Source organism: Nylanderia fulva, unplaced genomic scaffold, assembly GCF_048542155.1.
Source record: "Nylanderia fulva isolate GAGA-0341 unplaced genomic scaffold, ASM4854215v1 Scaffold288, whole genome shotgun sequence".
NCBI lineage: Eukaryota > Metazoa > Arthropoda > Insecta > Hymenoptera > Formicidae > Nylanderia > Nylanderia fulva.
Window position 1 is genome coordinate 1 of NW_028190356.1, and position 19,193 is coordinate 19,193.

At 27.5% G+C, this 19,193-nt stretch overlaps 1 protein-coding gene and 1 long non-coding RNA gene across 2 annotated transcripts; both read left to right on the top strand.

The window, feature by feature from the left end:
* Positions 1–1,741: 1,741 nt before the first annotated feature.
* Positions 1,742–4,373, top strand: LOC114937084 (uncharacterized). Its single transcript, XM_085484015.1, has 4 exons — positions 1,742–1,935; positions 2,456–2,697; positions 3,151–3,310; positions 3,447–4,373. Exons 2-4 carry the CDS (start codon positions 2,539–2,541, stop codon positions 3,587–3,589), a joined length of 462 nt encoding a protein of 153 aa, XP_085340141.1. The 5' UTR covers positions 1,742–1,935; positions 2,456–2,538; the 3' UTR covers positions 3,590–4,373.
* A 1,116-nt stretch (positions 4,374–5,489) lies between these two features.
* LOC114935832 (uncharacterized) lies at positions 5,490–18,172 on the top strand. The gene is made up of 3 exons (XR_003820577.2): positions 5,490–5,504; positions 5,983–6,150; positions 18,035–18,172. It is a non-coding gene; the product is annotated as an uncharacterized LOC114935832 (long non-coding RNA).
* Positions 18,173–19,193: the final 1,021 nt, after the last annotated feature.

A 19,193-nucleotide genomic window follows, 5' to 3' on the forward strand; every position in this document is an offset into this window, starting at 1 on the left:
AGTGAAAGCAATTGCCGCGGGCCTAACACGGCAGCACCTCGCGGCACGCACCGCGGGAAGCGCCGCGGAAGCAAATTTTCGGCCAATTAGCGCGTTCCGCGTGTACCCCTCGCGATCAGGCGGTCGATAGCGTGATCGATGAGGGTAGCATTCCGTCGGGGACAGTCGTCGCGGAGAGAGAGCCGGCGTTGGTCGCAAGTCAGACCAAAGAATTCGCGTTACCGTGTAATAAGTGCGTGAATGTATTATCGCGACAAATACGAACAGATTTGCGCGGTATTGTGTGACATATCGAGAGTGAAGAGTTAACGAGTAATCGGATCTCGTTCGCGACGCAACATACACGTTCTCGCGACGAATTCGCCATTGTCTCGTGCATGCTACGTGCACGTGATCGAACATTACGAGTATTCGGATCCTGCTGGAGGATTCACTGCGATATTCGCGTATCGGTGAATGCATGTCGTGCATTCTCTCTCTCACTCGTTCTCTCTCTCTCTCTCTCTCTCTCTCTCTCTCCCGCGCTCTCTCTCACAATTGTCGTAGTACGCCGTCGCGACGAACTCGCCGTCGTATTGTGCACGCTGCGTACACGTGATCGACTCCTGCGAATATTCGAATCCTGCGGGAGGATTCTGTGTGATAGTTAATTGCATATAAATGCACGTGATCGAACATTACGAATATTCGGATCCTGCTGGAGGATTGAATGTCACATAATTGAAGACAATTATTAAGTCGCGTCAAATCATATGTGCGCGTGTTCGATAAATTATAACGGTCGTCCACAAGAGGACAAATTTGTTGTTGTACGATTCGCGATCGTGACTTTCAAATAAGACATTGTTTTCGCTTGCGACAAAAAACATTGGTGTCGATATCGGACAAACAGTTTTTTCTTTTGTGATCGCGAGCTTCGAAACGTGTACAGCAAACGCTTTCGATTCTCATATCGAGTTTTTGTTCTTTTTTTCTTTGATTTGTTTTTGTCAAGTCCAGGTGACTTTCTGACATGTGAAATAATAAATTGATCTGTTTTTGTTCATCAACTTCAAGACTTCTTTTCAATTCGGCTTCCTACGTAAATCATCAATCTCAGCGCACACATGGGTGCGCGATCACCCTATTAAGATACAGTCCACTCAACAATTATCCTATTGTCCATCCATCACATCTCTCATGAGATTCCTATGATTTCTTTCCAATAAAAAAAAAAAAAAAACGGGTGAAGGATTTGAGAGGCGGCGCGCGAGACGCGGCCCTAAAAAGGCCGAGCATGCTCGTTCGCCGCAGCTTCGCGTCGGACCACGGTTCAAGCCGCGCGTTCGCAACAACAATTTTAATGAATCTTCAAGATTTAAAGAAATTGTATTTAACAATATAGTTAAAATGGGTCAATAAAAAAACTAATATAGGACAATACTTGATATGCTTTTCCAAAAAAATAGAAATAATGAAATTTAATTCTAAAACAATTAGAAGAGCCAATATTTTTATTATTTCAGAATTAGCATTGAATTTCCTATGTTATTATGTTCATTCATGCAGTATTCTATATATTTTATTATATATAAAACTAAAATACTAATAAAATTATTAAATTAATATAATAATAAAAGCTACTAAATTAAAATTATTATAAAATAAGTATATACTGATATTATTAAATATGTTTAGTTTGTGTATTACAAAGATTATATATGTAACTACTATTATTATTTTTTTTATACATAGAATCATTGAAAAGTACAAATTACGAAAATGCGAAGAGCAACAAATGTCAATCAAGATCAGTGGATCAATCATCCAATGAAGTTCCGAATAAACGGACGAAGCACTTACAAGATGGATTTTTGAATATTTCAAATATTTTGCAGGACAATGAGCACAACATACAAAATAATAAGACAGAAGATGTTGTCGACAATAAAATTGGTACATAATTTATATTGTTTAAAACTAACTTTATAATTTTTCATAGGTTTTGTCTGTGCTATCAGTAAATAACTGTAAAGAAATAATTATTAATTATTATTATACTGTTTATTCTATTTTTTGATATTATTATTATATTAACATTATTTTATCATTATCATCATTTTATCACCATCTTCTTTATTATATTTCATTATCTTAATCATTATTTTAATCAATAATTATATTTATATTAATCATGTTTATATTTAATCATATTTATATTTTATTATTTATATTTATTATTTTGTTATACAAAGAAATATTAAAAATGTTTTTGTGATTGCTTTCTTTGTCTGTGCACTTTATAAATAAAATGTCATAACTATACGTTAATAGCACGGACAAAAATCTATTCAATATACATATATTCTGAAATTACTATTTTATATATACATATATAATCTCAATGGAATCTTTAAAAAACTGGAATTTAGTAAGTAAAAAATAATCTTTACATTATTTTTGTTTTAATTTACAGTGCTTCAGTATTTTAAAGAAATTATCCGTCAGCAATCATACTTTAAGACCCAGTTATGGCAAATAGCAGATGATTTAAAAGATATGAAAAATGAATTGTTGCAACAAGTTCATCAACGGCCCAATGTAACTGAAAGAGAAGAGTCTATTTTTTCTTTTCCTCATCTTCCTTTTAATTCGGTGGAAGATTTAGAAGAGCACGTGGAACAATTTTTAAATCAACCGAATAAGTTCGAAATATCGGTAATAATAATTTATTAATTATTAATTTTTTTTAATGAGTTTTATTGGATTTTTAAAATTAATAACTAATTGTTTAACTTTTAAAATGTTAATTATTTACAATAGATTTTATAAATATTTTAAAAACAATTACAGTTAATCTAAAATTCTAAATCACAAAATAAAAATTAACTTAGTAAATAAGTTAAAATTAAAAATAAAAATTTATTAAATTAAATTAATATATAAATTTCAAAAAAAATAAAATAGATTCTTTCAATTCCTTTTAATTTTATATTATTTATTACATTTTAAATCTAATTTGTGGTTATTAGAGCGATATATTATTAAAATTTATAATATAAAATTATATAGTAATATTAATAACATGTAAATTATTAAATTAATTGTTAAACATATTGTTATATATTTGTAATTTTCAAAATAATGTTTTTTAAAAAATATTTATTGTAGGTTAAAGAAGTATCCAGAGTAGGGGGAAAAAATCCTTACGAATTTATTAAGCGCAATTGTACTCGTTTGTTGACCAACGAGCTGGCTGAAAAATATAGTTGGCTAGGAGCAAAACAGAAAAGGAAATTTTGTCATTTAAAACTCGCTGACTTGCTAATTGGTAAGTATGTCTATAAGTAGATAATGTTATTTGTTTAATTTATTAATGTTATCTTATTTAAATAATTAATCTTAATGAAATCACATAAATAAAAAAATAAATTATTGCTTACAAGATGCTGATTTTTTTATTACAGTTTCCGGTCAAGATAGTAATTCCGAATATAACAAGAAAGTTTTAGAAGAAGCAGTTCAGAAATGGCTGCGAAGAGCTAAAGAAAGATTAAATGGTGAAAAGAAGAAGCAAGATAAACAAAGAACTGAAGAAGACTCATCATAACTATAAGAAGACTAATAACAAGAAGATTAATAATATTAATAAATTTTTGATATATTTTATCATATATATTTATATGATACATATGCGTAATAATTAACATTGTAAGCGTTCAAAGTTTTTTAAGTTAGATTTATTTCAAGATAAAGTTAAGATTTATTTTATAATATGTACGTATGTGATACTAATGTTTCCGTAACAAAATGTTCAATTTAATTTCTAGTTTTTAAATAAGATTTTTAATATTTCCAGTCAATGAAAAATAATATTTCTATGATATATCTTATACATATAAATAATAAGCCATACATATGTTAGATTTCCATATTATATATTATCTTTTATAATTAATATATATTATAATTATTCTCAAATATACAAATTGTCGGATGTCAACGCTCGTGAGTAGATAAAACATTGTAGTAAACTAAACATAAAAATCTTATATCATTTTGCTTTTGCAAAATAATGTGATTAATTTGAATATGTAAGCCAATGGGCGCATGGAAAGCGATAGTTTGGAATCTGTAGGCATAACATAGACAATAAAATAAATCGACCCCTACTATCTTTTTAGCCGATCTATTCTATTGTATATGATACCTACCAATTCCAAACTTTCGCTTTTCATTCGCTCATTGGCTTAAATATTTTAATAATATAACAATTATTGCGAATTTAGCAAAATGATATAAAACTTTTCTGTTCAGTTTACTGTATTCTACTTGCTCGCGAGTATAATTGGCACAATCTTTACCCTGACATCTTGTATGTAATATTGATCATTTTTGTATATTATATTATATATTTTTTTACATGTATATGTATAAAAATAAATATATAATATATAATAATTATTATATATTATTATATATATTGACAAAACAATATTTTCGGTACCAAACTCAAAAGTCAATAAATGTTTATATTTGAATAAATCAATTGTTTTAGTATTTTATTAGATTCGCGAGTATGTATCCCAAAATTACGTCCGTAATATGTCCGAAATGAGACCGTTTTCGACCTATTTTGGATTTATTATGGATATCGTTAATACGTCCAAGATGATCCAAAATAAGTCCAAAATAGGTTCAACAACAGTCTTATTTCAGATATTTTATGGATGTCCGAAGTTGTGTCAAGCGTATGTGATATGGATGTCCATCAGACGTCCGACGAATCTTATTTGGACCAAAAATAGATGTCCGACGTCCAGAAAGTAGACGTTCAATGGACATCCATTGAATGTCCATGTGCTATCTGGGTTAGTAATATGGAATAGTATATTAAAATAATTACTTATTTGTACATTGCGTTTAACAGAGGGTTAACAAAAATTTAATCTTGACAATAGCTTTAAAATTGTTACAAATAGAAATTTTTATTATCACTTTAAAGAATTTATTTTCTTTTCAAAAATAATAAAAAAAATTGTATAAAAAAAATCAAATTTACTTAACGTACTAAGACATCCAAATATTTTTGTTTCAATTTAATATTTTTGATAAAAATACTACGCTTAATAGAATTCAGAATATATTATGAATTTTAATGCTTGTGATGAATTTGTGATATACTTGTGGATATAAAAACTTATGATATATTTGGAACAAGTAATATTTATTTGAATATTGTTCTCTGTATTATATTATGATTTTTGTATAATTGACTGTTTTCTAATATGCGTATATGTATATATTATTTTGCTTTCAAATATATGTATATATTATTTATTTTTATGAAAATTCACACAGTATGCATATCCAAAAGATGTTCAGAAAATCCCAAAGATATATGTGAGCCACATAAAATCTTTGAAAGGTCCTTTAAATGTCTTTTAAATACGCAATAAACATATAAGCAATCCAATTAAATCATGGCTGCGTCATGCCCCTGTGCGCTTTTCACGAGAACAAAAGTAAATTTTATTTAACATATGTTTAGATATAGTTTACTATATTTTTCTTTTAACCTACTTAACATGATAACGATTTATATTATTCTTTTATATATATATAAAATGACGTTTATTTAGCTTTTTTGCAGCAAATGCTTAATGAAATCAAGCGTAGTAAATTACGAAGTTCTGTTTTGCATAAAATTTTATGTTTTATTGCTGTAGAGCAATCTATTTAATTCTGCAAAACAACGATTTCGTAATTTACTACGCTTGATTTTATAAATATTTGTTGCAAAAAAGCTAAATAAAAAGACGTGATACTTTATATGTGTAAAAGCCGAATAATATGAAATATTACCATGTTAAGTAAGCTAGAAAAAAATTAGTTTTAGAGAAAATAATAATTTACATAATATAAGTATGCTGTCTTCTAAGCTGGGCAATAGAGCCAAGGAAACGAAACAAAAATAATTTACATATACAAAACGTTTTTCAGGAAAATAACACATGTTGCGAATGATTTGGAAATCGTGGCCGAGGATGAAATCAATGAAGTCGATAATGAAAACCAAGTTAATACTGTGGCTAATAACGCAGCTGATAAAAATATTAATGAGAAAATAGTTGATGAAAATCTTCTAAATAGTGATGAAAAAAATCTAAGGTAGTTAGATTTTATGCAATTACTATCATTTTTATGGACCATTAGATCCATAAAAAAGATAGTATTACATTATATAATATATATATATATATAATATTAATATATATTCTATTACAAATTGTTTCCTTATTTTGTGGTCTCTCTTTTGATTAATTTTTTTTTATAAAGTTGAGTAGTTTTTTTTTATAAAGTTTCAAATTTTCATACGTGCAATAGCACAGCTTTATTTTAATAATTTTTAAGCAAAGGATGTCATGCCCATGTTTATAAGTTGCGTACATAAATTATGTTTATAAATTACGTAGAACTGATATGCAATATACGTAATGTGCAATAATATAATAAGTACTTATATATTTTTCAATAATATATTTATATTCTAACTAATTATCATTTTTATGGACCATCAAATCTATAAAAGAGATAGTATTACATTATAATAATATATGTTCTTATTACAAATTGTTTCCTTATTTTGTGGTCTCTTTTTTGATTAGTTTTTTTTATAAAGTTGAGTAGTTTTTTTTTATAAAGTTTCAAATTTGTATACGTGCAATAGCACAGCTTTATTTTAATAATTTTTAAGCAAAGAAGAATTTCATGCCCATGTTTATAAATTACGTACATAAATTACGTTTATAAATTACGTAGAACTGATATGTATGTACAATATACGTAATATACGTAATATACAATAATATAATATGTACTTATGTATTTTTCAATAATATATTCATATTCTAACTATAATTATCATACAATATTACTTTTTTAGGAAGCCCTTACCTGTCTATTTTTTAATTTTATTATTTTAACTGGAAATCTTATTTGTATGCAAACGCAACTTTCTTTGTGCACTATCTGTATATCTCCTTAATAGTACGCTGTTCATTTTGAATAGTAAGATATCCAATATTGAGCACACATACAGTGGAGACAACGTACAGTTGATGCACACGGAAAGTTGAAATCGTTTATATAGGTGATGTGAATACTTGTGACAATTTGCAGGTGAAGAGTGTATATGTTACCGGCCAAACCCTGATTTTAGGATAAACTAATTTTTCCTGTTTAGCCTAAGAAAAACTAATTTGTATATAAGAATGATATTTAGATAGGAGTGCACGGGGGGACGGGGCTTTGTAAAACGCCATCGCTCTGTGCATTCTCACATAAAAAAAAACAACTTGAAAGCGAGGAAACTATCAAGGTTAATAGTACTGCATAGAAGTTGAACTGGTTAATTTTAACGCATTTTGTATAGACTAGTTCAGCCTAGGAAAAATTAGTTTATTCTGAAATCGGGTTTCGTCGGTAACATACATGGAAAGTCTTCCGCGTTTCTTCGATAATGTGTCTATTGACGTTTTCATAGAATCTAGATTGTCCTATTAGTCTTGATACAATGTGGATGATGGATGTGCCTTCATACAGACCGCATAATGTCTTTTATTGAATTTGACAAGATTGTCCCATTGTGATAAAAAAGCGGACATTTACGTCCTATGGGCATTTCATGAGACAATCCTATTACGATCGCGGGATAACTTGTATGATGTCTCATAAACGTATTTTGGATGTACATTCTTCTCGATACCTATTATAGAAATCTTGGGACATCGTAAGGACCCTTTTAAGACGTCTGCAAGATTATCCCATTGCGGTAAATAAAGCGTACATTTACGGCCCTATGGGCGTCCCATAAGACAATCCTATTACGATCGCGGGATAACTTATATGATGTCCCATAGACGTATTTTGGATGTATATTTTAATATCCTCTTGATATCTTATGAAAATTTTGGGATATTGTGAGGACCCTTTTAAGACGTCTGCAAGATTATCCCATTGCGGTAAATAAAGCGTACATTTATGGCCCTATGGGCGTCCCATAAGACAATCCTATTACGATCGCGGGATAACTTATATGATGTTCCATAGACGTATTTTGGATGTATATTTTAATATCCTCTCGATATCTTATGAAAATTTTGGGATATCGTGAGGACCCTTTTAAGACGTCTGCAAGATTATCCCATTGCGGTAAATAAGGCGGACATTTACGGTCTCATAGACGTCCCATGAGACAATCCCATTACGATCGCGGGATAACTTGTATGATGTGCCATAGACGTATTTTGGATGTATATTTGTTGTCTGGGTAATTCTAAAATTAATAATCTTGTTCCATTACACAAACCTTCGCTGATATTCAGATTTCTAATGAACATGATAATTGTATATTTTCTTAATCGGAGTTTATAAGGTGGAAGATTTGTTGGATTTAAAGTATTTAAATATTCTGTTAAAATAGCTTCATTAATATCATTATTATCATCAGTAGTTTCAGTAGTATCTATACTTGTGCATACTCTTTTTATTGATTCATCAAGTAAATTTACAACTTGTTTGTTTAATTCATCCACATCAACATTTCTTGCAGAAAGTATAGCACGTTTTGCTGCAAGTCTATACTGATTGTGTTTGATTATTTCTTCGTATGTATCTTTTGTTATATTTGCATTTAAATTTGCTACACATCTTAATGGAATTTCAATATTATTAGACTGATCATTTAGAGAACCATTACCCAAATCTAATAAAAATTGAGCAAATTCCTGTTTATGTGGTAAAATACGCATATTTTCTGTTAATGAAAAAATTTTGAAATGTTGCCATAATGAACTAAATTTAATTGATAAATTTACAGTTTTAGAACGTGTGGCATTTTCTTTTACTGGCAATAATTGTCTGAAATCTCCACCAAAAATAACAATTTTTCCTCCAAATGGTATATTATTATGCATTAAATCTTGTAAGAAACAATTCATTACTTCAAGAGCATATCGCGGTGCCATTGGTGCTTCATCCCAAATAAAAACATCTGTTTTTTTTAAATAATCAGTTTCTTTGGATTGAACTTTTATATTCGATGTTGAATTATTAAAAAGAGATATGGGCAAACCTAAAGTTTTATGTGCTGTTCTTCCATTTGGTAGTAATGTTGCAGCGATACCAGTGAAAGCCATTGTATTAACAACTTTGCCTTGAGATTTGAGTAAATAGTATAATGTTGTGTGAATAAAAGTTTTACCTGAACCTTCTGGACAGTCAATGTATAAGCATTTTTTTTTGTTAATTGTTAGTTTTTGCCAAAAGAGTTAAAACATAATCAACAACATTTTTTTGACCATAATTTAATTGGCTATACTGTTGCTGACCACATAGAGCTTCTCTTTGCAATTGTTATGCATCTTCTTCTTCATATTTTATCTTTATTTATTCCATTTCTGGAAATTGCTTAAGTTTCCAACCTTCTTTGCAAAGTAATTGATTGATTTGAGCATAAGCTTTTTTTATTCCAGTGACTCGTCCAAACCCACACAACACATGTACGTCCTTTGGACGTCCAATATATGTCCTCACATGTCCCCCATTCGTGGGACGTCCAAAGTACGTTATTCGGACGTCCAATATATGTCCTCACATGTCCCCATTTGTGGGACGTCCAAAGTACGTTAGTCGGACGTCCTGTTAAAATTTCAACTGCGATGGACAGTTGTAGGACTTTAAAAAGACATATTCCGGACATCTTACAATATATCGAGTATATGTATACCCTGTAGTTAAAAACTTAATTTTTATCGATAACATTCGTTTAATACATATAAATTTTGGTTGTGTCTTTTTATATCCAAAATAAGATGTTTATTTTATGTCCTGTAGACATCCTCCGTTTAGTTCTGTGAGGACGTCTGAGCTGAAGATTCTAATTCTATTATTATTATTAATTATAATTTTCTTACAATAATTTTTATTTTTTACAATTTTTTTTAGAGTGACTTTTAATCCTGATAATTTTAGGCGCTAGTGCGCAATGCGCTGCGCATGTCCTGGTCGGCCGGGTTTTCACGTGTCACAACATGTTTCGTGCTCGTGCTCTCGTGTGCCGCTCGTATCTCTCATACCTCGTGTTATTGAACAAAGAGATATTTATTGCAGAGAATATATAGAAAAGTCTTAGTGAAAATATCAATAATACCGGATTCTGTGTAAGTCAGTGACGCACCGCCAAAATACTACTGAATGACAACAATCATAACCTCAGATTTTACAGTTTGTGTTGATTAAAAACTTTCTATGATAAAATTTTCATAGATGTAAAAATTGAACTATATAACGTACTCTAGAATTCTGAAAACAGTAATGCATGGGTTATTTTCATATTTTACTACTCTAGAAATGATAAAGGAATTTAAATTGACAAAAAACACTGAAAGTTTATAAAAATTTACACATAATTGTATACGTTAACTTTGAACACTTTAATTGGAGTTTTTATTTTAATTTTTTTATACTAAGTAAACTGCGTGAACATATAAAAAATAGCACGTCAGTAATATATTATTTTGTTTTTGTTACACTAACATAAATTTTATAAATAAACATATTGATAATTTTGATGAGCTACTGGTTATAATGCTGAAAGTAGTATACTTAAGATAATATTGCAAAAATTATATACATGTATTTTATTGATTTAAATAAATTCTAACTATCTAAATATATAATATGGTCTTAATAGTTTACAATGAGCATTATTGAAACATTTGTTGCGTTCAGCAGAAAAAGCAGCTCATGCGGCGACTGTTGATTCTTTAATGTGATTATTTCCTTTAGTTCTTCGTTGGATCTAAACATAGAAACTAATCACATTAAAGAATTAATAAGCACTCATTGGCCGGTATTCATAGTCAGATCTTATATTTAAGATCGTCTTAAGATCTCGTTTAACCAATCAAATAGCCGTATAACGTCATTTGATTGGTTGAACGAGATCTTAAGACGATCTTAAATATAAGATCTGACTATGAATACTAATCGTCATATGTAATCTTCGGACATTGCAACTTGAAATTCATCCCATAACTCTTTTGGATGCAATGGTTGGCAATGCATTAGTATTTGAATAAAAAGATACCTAAGTTGTCTTGGCATCATCCATATAGAAGCTTCGCTAATTGCACGTTTCCATTCATCATCATCTTCAATTAAACCCAAAGCCAAACATGCAGATTACTTCAAATGTTTGATGTAATACACCATTAACTGTTTTTAAAGCATTATAACTTGTTGCTCCGTTAATATTTAATAAAAGAATATGTAAATGGAATAATTCGATTTCAGTTGGACTAACTGAGTACATTCGTCTAATACAATTAAATTTACTCTGACGTTTTTCCCAACGGCTAATTTGTTTTCCATCAAGAATTACTTCCTTGAACACGTAATATAAAGGTATATCTGTATATACATATTGGTGTGCATCAACATCTCGTTTATTTAATTCAAAATAATCCATTAACATTGTTATACGTTCTAAAACAGATTGTAAATCTTGTTCATTTAAATGATTAGAGATAATTACATTTTGTTCACTTGGCAAATGTACAGGTAAATGAATGATGGCATGACTTTTTTCTTGCAATATTTTATTTACAATACGCCAATAAGCTTCAACTGGTCTTACATAACGTGCTTCAATAAAATCTTTAATTTTATCATGAACAATTTCCATATTATTCACATCTTTTTCTATAACTACAGATGCTGTATCGTGACCTTTGTAAATATATTTATATAAATACTTTACTGACTTGATACTTGAAACAACTTCAACATTAATATGACAATTAAAAATTGTTGATAATATTGGACAGTAAGGAACAACAAATCGATTATCTACTACAAATTCTCCAGGTTTCTCATACAAAATGCTAGTGTCTCTTCGATGGTATTGTAGATAACCATTTTTATCCATAGTTGTTTCCTCGTGAAAAGATTTTGGAAAATGCTTTGAACATTTTCCATTTACCATACACCAATCACCACATGATCCATGAATCATATTTTTTATGACAATTTCATGCAAATTTTGATCAATAGCAGGATCCGGAATTTCAGCAGAAATATACTTATCAACGGTTTCCGAATTAATAATTTTGCATTGTTGTTTTAAAGTTACTAATATATGCACATGCGGCAAACCACGTTTCTGAAATTCGATTACATAAACAAATGCTTTTACTTCACCAAAAAATTTTTGTCGAACAATCAAATCTATCAAATAATTTTTTTTTTTATATCAAATACTCTAGCACAAATATCAGGTCTATCAGCAGGTTGTTAATTTGAAAGTAAATTTTCTTTAATTTTGAGCCAATTTGGATTACGAATCATTGTAATAAAAATATCTGGTTTACCATATTTACGAACAATAGCCATCGCATCTTGATAATTTTGCATCATATTTCGAGGTGAACCAATAAATGTTGATGGAAGTATCATTACTCGTCTAACACGAGCATTAGCATCAGTCGCTTTTTTTCTAAATAATCGATTAGTCCCTGATGCTTTTCCACTCTCAACTGTTTTTGATTTTCTTTACACCAGTCTTTTTCTATTTTTACATAATTGTCAACAAGTTATTGTTAAAATAATCGTTTACCCATTAAAAAAATATTGGTATTGTCACAAATAGCTATTCGATATTGAATGTACATAGATCTAGTTACACGTTTTCCATTAATTTGTTTAATATTATCATGCCAACCTGGCGTACTATGTGGATAATACATTGGATAAATCCAAGGTTCAACGTTTGGATCCATTGTACTAACGTATTTTAAAGTTTTATCACGTTTGTTTCTAATTGTAACATAACAATCAGGAATATCTCCATCTGCAGTAGTTGAAAAAATTGCAGCAACTTTGTTAGTTCTTTGAATATTATATCTTCCGCGATCAATACCTGTTTTCTTATTTAAGAATGCCATTTTTAAATTAGGCACATTTAAACCTGAATTTTCTTGATTACAAACTTCTTCATGCATCATTTGATATGACTGAGCAAACATTATTGCTGCAAATAATACCATCTAATGTATGTAATAACTCTTCATCAAGATTTGTATTTACATTTAAACGACATTCTGTAGCTTTGTTAGCGTCAAGAATGAAAAGCTGTCCATAACTTGATTGTTCTTGTGCAGCAGGATATAATGCAGTATTAATTTGATAATAAATTTGACCTTGAATTTTGAAGCAATAAGGACTTCGTCTTTGTGTATTAAAATTAACCAAGTTAGCATTAAAAAAAGCAAAAGAAAATGCACTATTATAACTTCGCAGATTTTTAAAAAGCTCTTTAGATTTTTTATGATTTCCAAAAAATAACTGTTATTGTTCATCAGGAAATGGTGATAGAGATTCCAATATAATTTTTCCATGACTACAACAATTATTGAATGAATTACATTTATTATAAACTTTTTCAGCGTGAAAATGTTTTGCTTTACAATATTTGCACTCTACTTCCATTTTTCCTATGTAATGTTGATTTAAATTATGATAATTTATGTTTTGAAATCCTTTATAATTAGCTCGACAATTTTTCATTTTTCTTTTATCTGTGATATTTTGTAATTGTATATTATCAATTTCGGAAAAATTATCATTTATATTTACTGAAATTAATTGATTTGAATCTGTAGTATTTTCAACACTTGTAAGTGTATTTTGTTCATGGTTGACAGTTTTTTTAATTATATTAACATTATCGTTATCAAGTTTTGAATTTGAAGTTATCAAAGCATTATTGCTCGATAACTTTGATATGCAGTTGTTAATTGTAGTAACAGAATTGCTCAAAGTCGACGTTGTAATAACACATTTCATTACTGATGAAGCAAGATAAATATTGTTTGTGACCAAAGGATTTTGCGATTTAGACACTGCAACTGAACTATTATTTAATAAATTTCTTGATTCACAAACTTTAGATGGCTCAGCTATATTGTTTGTTGCATTTTCTTTCTTTCTCTCGTGGTATTTTTGTTGATTTAAAGCCTTTCGTTCTCTCTTTAATCGCTGAAATTCTTCTTCTTCCTCTTGAGTACGAATAGCTTTACGTTTACCTATTTTTTAAATTATTTTAATTAAATCTTTTTTGTTAAATGTTTACACAGATCAATAAAATTTAAATATTATAAAATGTGACAAATATAAATGTATATACAAACAAAATATTTGTTTATATAAATTTTAAATTAATTTTTAGTTAATAAATTTGTAGTTAATAAATTAAATAACAGATTATTATATAATTTTATTAAATTTTATTTAAATGAAAATAGCACACTGATGATTTAAAATTAAATAAAATATTACATAAAATAACAGTTTTTATATTACACAGTTGTTAAATTATAAATTTCAATGTTGCACTTACATTAAATATCAATTTAATAATAAATAACTATAACACGATAATATTAATTTAACATTTAAATAAAAATTTAATTTAATTTTATATAGCAAATATAGTTGTTATGTAACAAGTATATGTATAGTGTTCTTGATAATAAAATATTTAAATGTAAATCAAACATTCATTAATTTCTTACAAATTTCAAATATCAACAATTAAAATATCAAATAATACTTGTAGTGTTACAACTATAATGTTAAATATTTATGTCAAATTTTTATCTAAATTTTCACAATTATGTCCAATTGTCAAATTACAAAAGCTGGATTGGAGCTTTGTTTTAGCCAAAAAATATAAGTGGCTACCAAACCTAAAACAAAATATTTTTATTAGCTTATTTATTATTTATATATATTAGCTTATTTATTATTTATATATATTAGCTTATTTATTATTTATATATATTTGTCTTATTATGTGAAATATTTATTATTAATAAAAATAAAAAATAAAATAATACCTGAATATGCTATATTTTGCTCATATATATTCAGTTGGATCATATATATTCAACGATAAAAATCAAATATCAATCCACTGTAAAAAAATTAAAATTATATTAACACATAAAACTATTTAAAATTATTATTTTATCTTTAAAACAAATAAATTTTTATATTATCTATATGTATATGACAATGTATTTAATAGGTATATATTATATATTATCAATTAATGTTATTTTGTATTTTCAGCAAATATTTTGGCAGTGATATCATTTCTTTTCAAGAATATAGTAACAAATATATTATATAAAAAATATATGAAATGTTAATACACATTTGATCTTAAGTATAGTTATAAAGAAAATCTCAAAGTCAACTTAAAAATTTTTAATAAAAACCCACATTTTTATTTGATATTTTTCTATACCTTATCTCGAGAGCTTTTCAAAATATTACAAGAAAATATTTTTTTAAATTAAATACTTTTTTTAGTTAAAATATTTTAAACAGAAAGTTTCAGAAGTGTTTCAGAAAAAAACATTTTCGGGTAGAACACTCTCATATCATTCAAATCATCCTATATGCCACAAAAAAAGTGTAATATATAATTTAGTAGACCGGTCAATATTATTATCACATCCCCGTTTTCATAGTAAAAATTTAACATTAATCATAGAGATTTTATTGAGCAATAGTTATCCTCTTGATCTCATTTTCTCAGAAATCAATAATAGACTGAAGTTCCTTATTGTTAATAGATTAAACAAAGAAATGACTCAAGATATAAATAACGAAATCATAAATAATGACAATAATAAAAAATTCATAGCGATACCTTATATTGAAAGAATCTCGGAACTAGTAGCATCAGAATTAAAGAAATCAAATATAACAGTAGGATACAGATGTCTAAAGAAATTAAATAGAGTCATAAAAACGCAAAAAGACAGAGATAAGCTCCAAAATAATTCGGGGGTCATATATAAGATTTCGTGTAATAATTGTGATGCTACATATGTAGGACAGACGAAAAGACAATTAGGTACAAGAGTAAATGAACATAAAAATAATATTAGATTAGATTCAGCAAGGCACTCGGTGGTTTCTGATCATATTGTAAAATTTACACACAATTTCAATTGGAACGACACAAAAATCCTAAATTATGAAAAGAATTATTATAAAAGGTTGATATCAGAAATGATATATATTAAAGAAGAAAACAACAGTATCAACCTAAAAAAGGACACCGAGCGTCTTGACGGTTCTTATTATGATATTCTAAAAAAATTGTCTACGTCATCTTAAAAATTGGGTATATATACAGCGCACCGACATTGTAAGATACAGATATCGAATTGTTTTTTAAAAAAGTACACATTGTGATTATGTTAAGTAAAAAGAAATAATTTTTTAAAAAAAGTGTTATGTTCGTTGACAAAAAAGTAAGTTAATACTATTTATTAAAAATCTAAATGTAATATTTGAGCGGATATATTAATTTGTTCACAGTGTCGTTACATAATATAACAGCATCTGACGCTCTAACTCATGCCAACAAACATGAATTTTGTACTGCGTTCGTCATATAATCTTATAATTGTTGTATTTATTTATGATGTCGAAATGACTAAATTAATTTTTTAACATATTATTAGGATATTGAGAAAGACTGTCGTACAGTCGAAACGTTTATCTTAACTTTTGTATAGTATGACGTAAATTAATAAATAAATTTTTCAATTAATAGCATATAAGCTCGTTAAGTTGGCCTTTTATTATATCACATATTTTAAACAGTATTTTGACATCAATTACAAAATATCTCGTAAAATGTTAAATTTTGTGTAATCATAACATTTTATATATACATAATATTATATACATCATATACTTAATATTTTATGTACATAAGACAAATCAATTAATGTAAATAAAATATAGTTTTTTCTTTAAGACAACTATATATATAATTTTACCAATTCTATCCTTTTTATACTATATCTTGTATAAATTTTATACAAACTAATTAATATAAATTTTTTAAAAACTACATACAATATTAGATTTATATAAAATTTATATACATTGTTCAATGCTGGTTTTATATATATATAAACTATACACGTATGCACACGCACGCACGCACGCACGATTAGGAATGGAATACCTCATATATTTACATATAATATATATATATATATATATATATATATATATACAGGGTGTCCGGTAACTAACGGACCAACGATTACAAGTGGATTCTTTGGTCAATTTGGGAACGATTTTTCCTCAGCGAAAATGTCGAAAAAGATCATGATTTTTTACAACTTTCCAATATTTGACATTATGTATCTTTATAACTAAGCCTCAAATTAAAATTTTATTATAGTAAACTTGGAAGAGCAGTCGCTCGGCAAGCGAAAGGTCTCGGGTTCGATTCCCGATTCAGCGACTTTCGGATCTATATTTTTCTCTTGCATTTACTTATTTCCGCAGGGGGGTGAAAGGGTTATTGAAATTAATCTCAAATATGAGATTATTTCATATTTTAAAATCTTGGCCGTGACCAAGTAAAATTTGGTGCCTTGTGCACAGATACTTAATCCTAACGAAAAATTTAGTTTCGTTAGGATAACGCACTGTCATCCGCGAGTTGGCTCTTATTGCCTGTCTTATATCTTTAAATTTATATTTATATTACAGAGCCTTGTTAAACTTTTAATCATATAGGAAAGTTTAAGTTTTATAATAAATAATGTAAAATGACTTTACAAAACACATTTTTTTGGTAAAAATTTATTTTCTAATTATAAGTTATAAATATTGTAAAAAAAATTGACTTTTGTTAAATATTTATCTCATTATTTATTTCATTATAAATAATTTTAAAATGTATGTATGTATGTATACATAAAAACATTTTTTATTACAATATTTATAACTTATAATTTTAGAAAATTCTTTTTTAGCAAAAATGTTTCAAAGTCATCTTACAACAATTGTTGCAAAATTTAAACTTTTCTATTGAAGAACATTTTTAATAATAAATTTCATAATTATTAAATATTTTATAAAATTAATAATTATATTTTTTATATGTATATAGGTGATACACGTATCCGGAGCTTTTTCTCAAAAACGTTATTCTAAGAGTTTAGGAAATGTCCCTATGGACTTAACTATCAAAGATTATACAGTTGTGAATGTCATTGGAAAAATTCGAGAATATGAGGAAACTAAAATTTATGAACCAGTTACTATTCAAAATATTTTAAATTATAAATTCAATAAGGTAATTATATACTCTTTATTTGAAATGATATACGTATATATATATACATGAAATCAGACAGAAATGTACGACGGAGAAAACGAGCCTATTTCTCCATATGTAAGTTTCGAGATTAATTTATATATGGAACTAGTGATCTCAAACCAAGAGATACAGTTCCGAATAATTAATTTTTCGTGCTTTGGCTCTGTTGGCCGATTTAAAAAAAAAACATTATATTTACATACATACATGAAGTTTGAATTAATATATTCCCACCAAGTTTTTTGTTAATTTCACGATATAAAATCAAGTTTCTTTTATTAATTTTACAATATAATAAAAATTTTTCTCATAAAAATAAACTAATAAAAATTTATTTTTGGCAATAAAGTAACTATTTAAATTTCATCTATGCCTGATAGAATCCTTTCAATTTACACGCACGCACGCACACTTATGTGCACACTTATGCGCACACTTATACACACATATACATGCATATATATATATATATATATATATATATAATACATACACATACCTATTGATTTATTTAGCAATCTGTCTATCTATCGAACTATCTATCATCTATCGATCAATCTATCTATCTATCTATTTATCTATCGATCTATCTGTCTCTTCTCTCTTTTCTACATTGCATTCTTTTATATATGCACACGTATATAATAATTTTTTAAAAATATTTTACATTACAAAAGTAAAAATAATTATATTTATAATCTAAAAATATATAAAAATTTTTTATGAATATAATGATTACAAAGTTTTAGTAGATAATTTTTTGTAATAAATAAATGATTTATATGATTTATTCTTATCTAACTACTGCTCTGTTTTGATAATAATAGCATTATTATGTATTTAATCTCTAAAATATTTTTATATAAATCATTTATTACAAAGAATTATTTACTTTATAATCAACTATAATTATTATAGATAGGCCTGTTTATACACATACACACACTAC

Bases quoted from the DNA above. Each gene is read 5' to 3' on its own strand.
- LOC114937084 (XM_085484015.1), top strand. From the start codon at position 2,539: ATGAAAAATGAATTGTTGCAACAAGTTCATCAACGGCCCAATGTAACT. The intron at 2,698-3,150 runs GTAATAATAATT...TATTTATTGTAG, and splicing joins CGAATAAGTTCGAAATATCG to GTTAAAGAAGTATCCAGAGT. The intron at 3,311-3,446 runs GTAAGTATGTCT...TTTTTATTACAG, and splicing joins ACTCGCTGACTTGCTAATTG to TTTCCGGTCAAGATAGTAAT.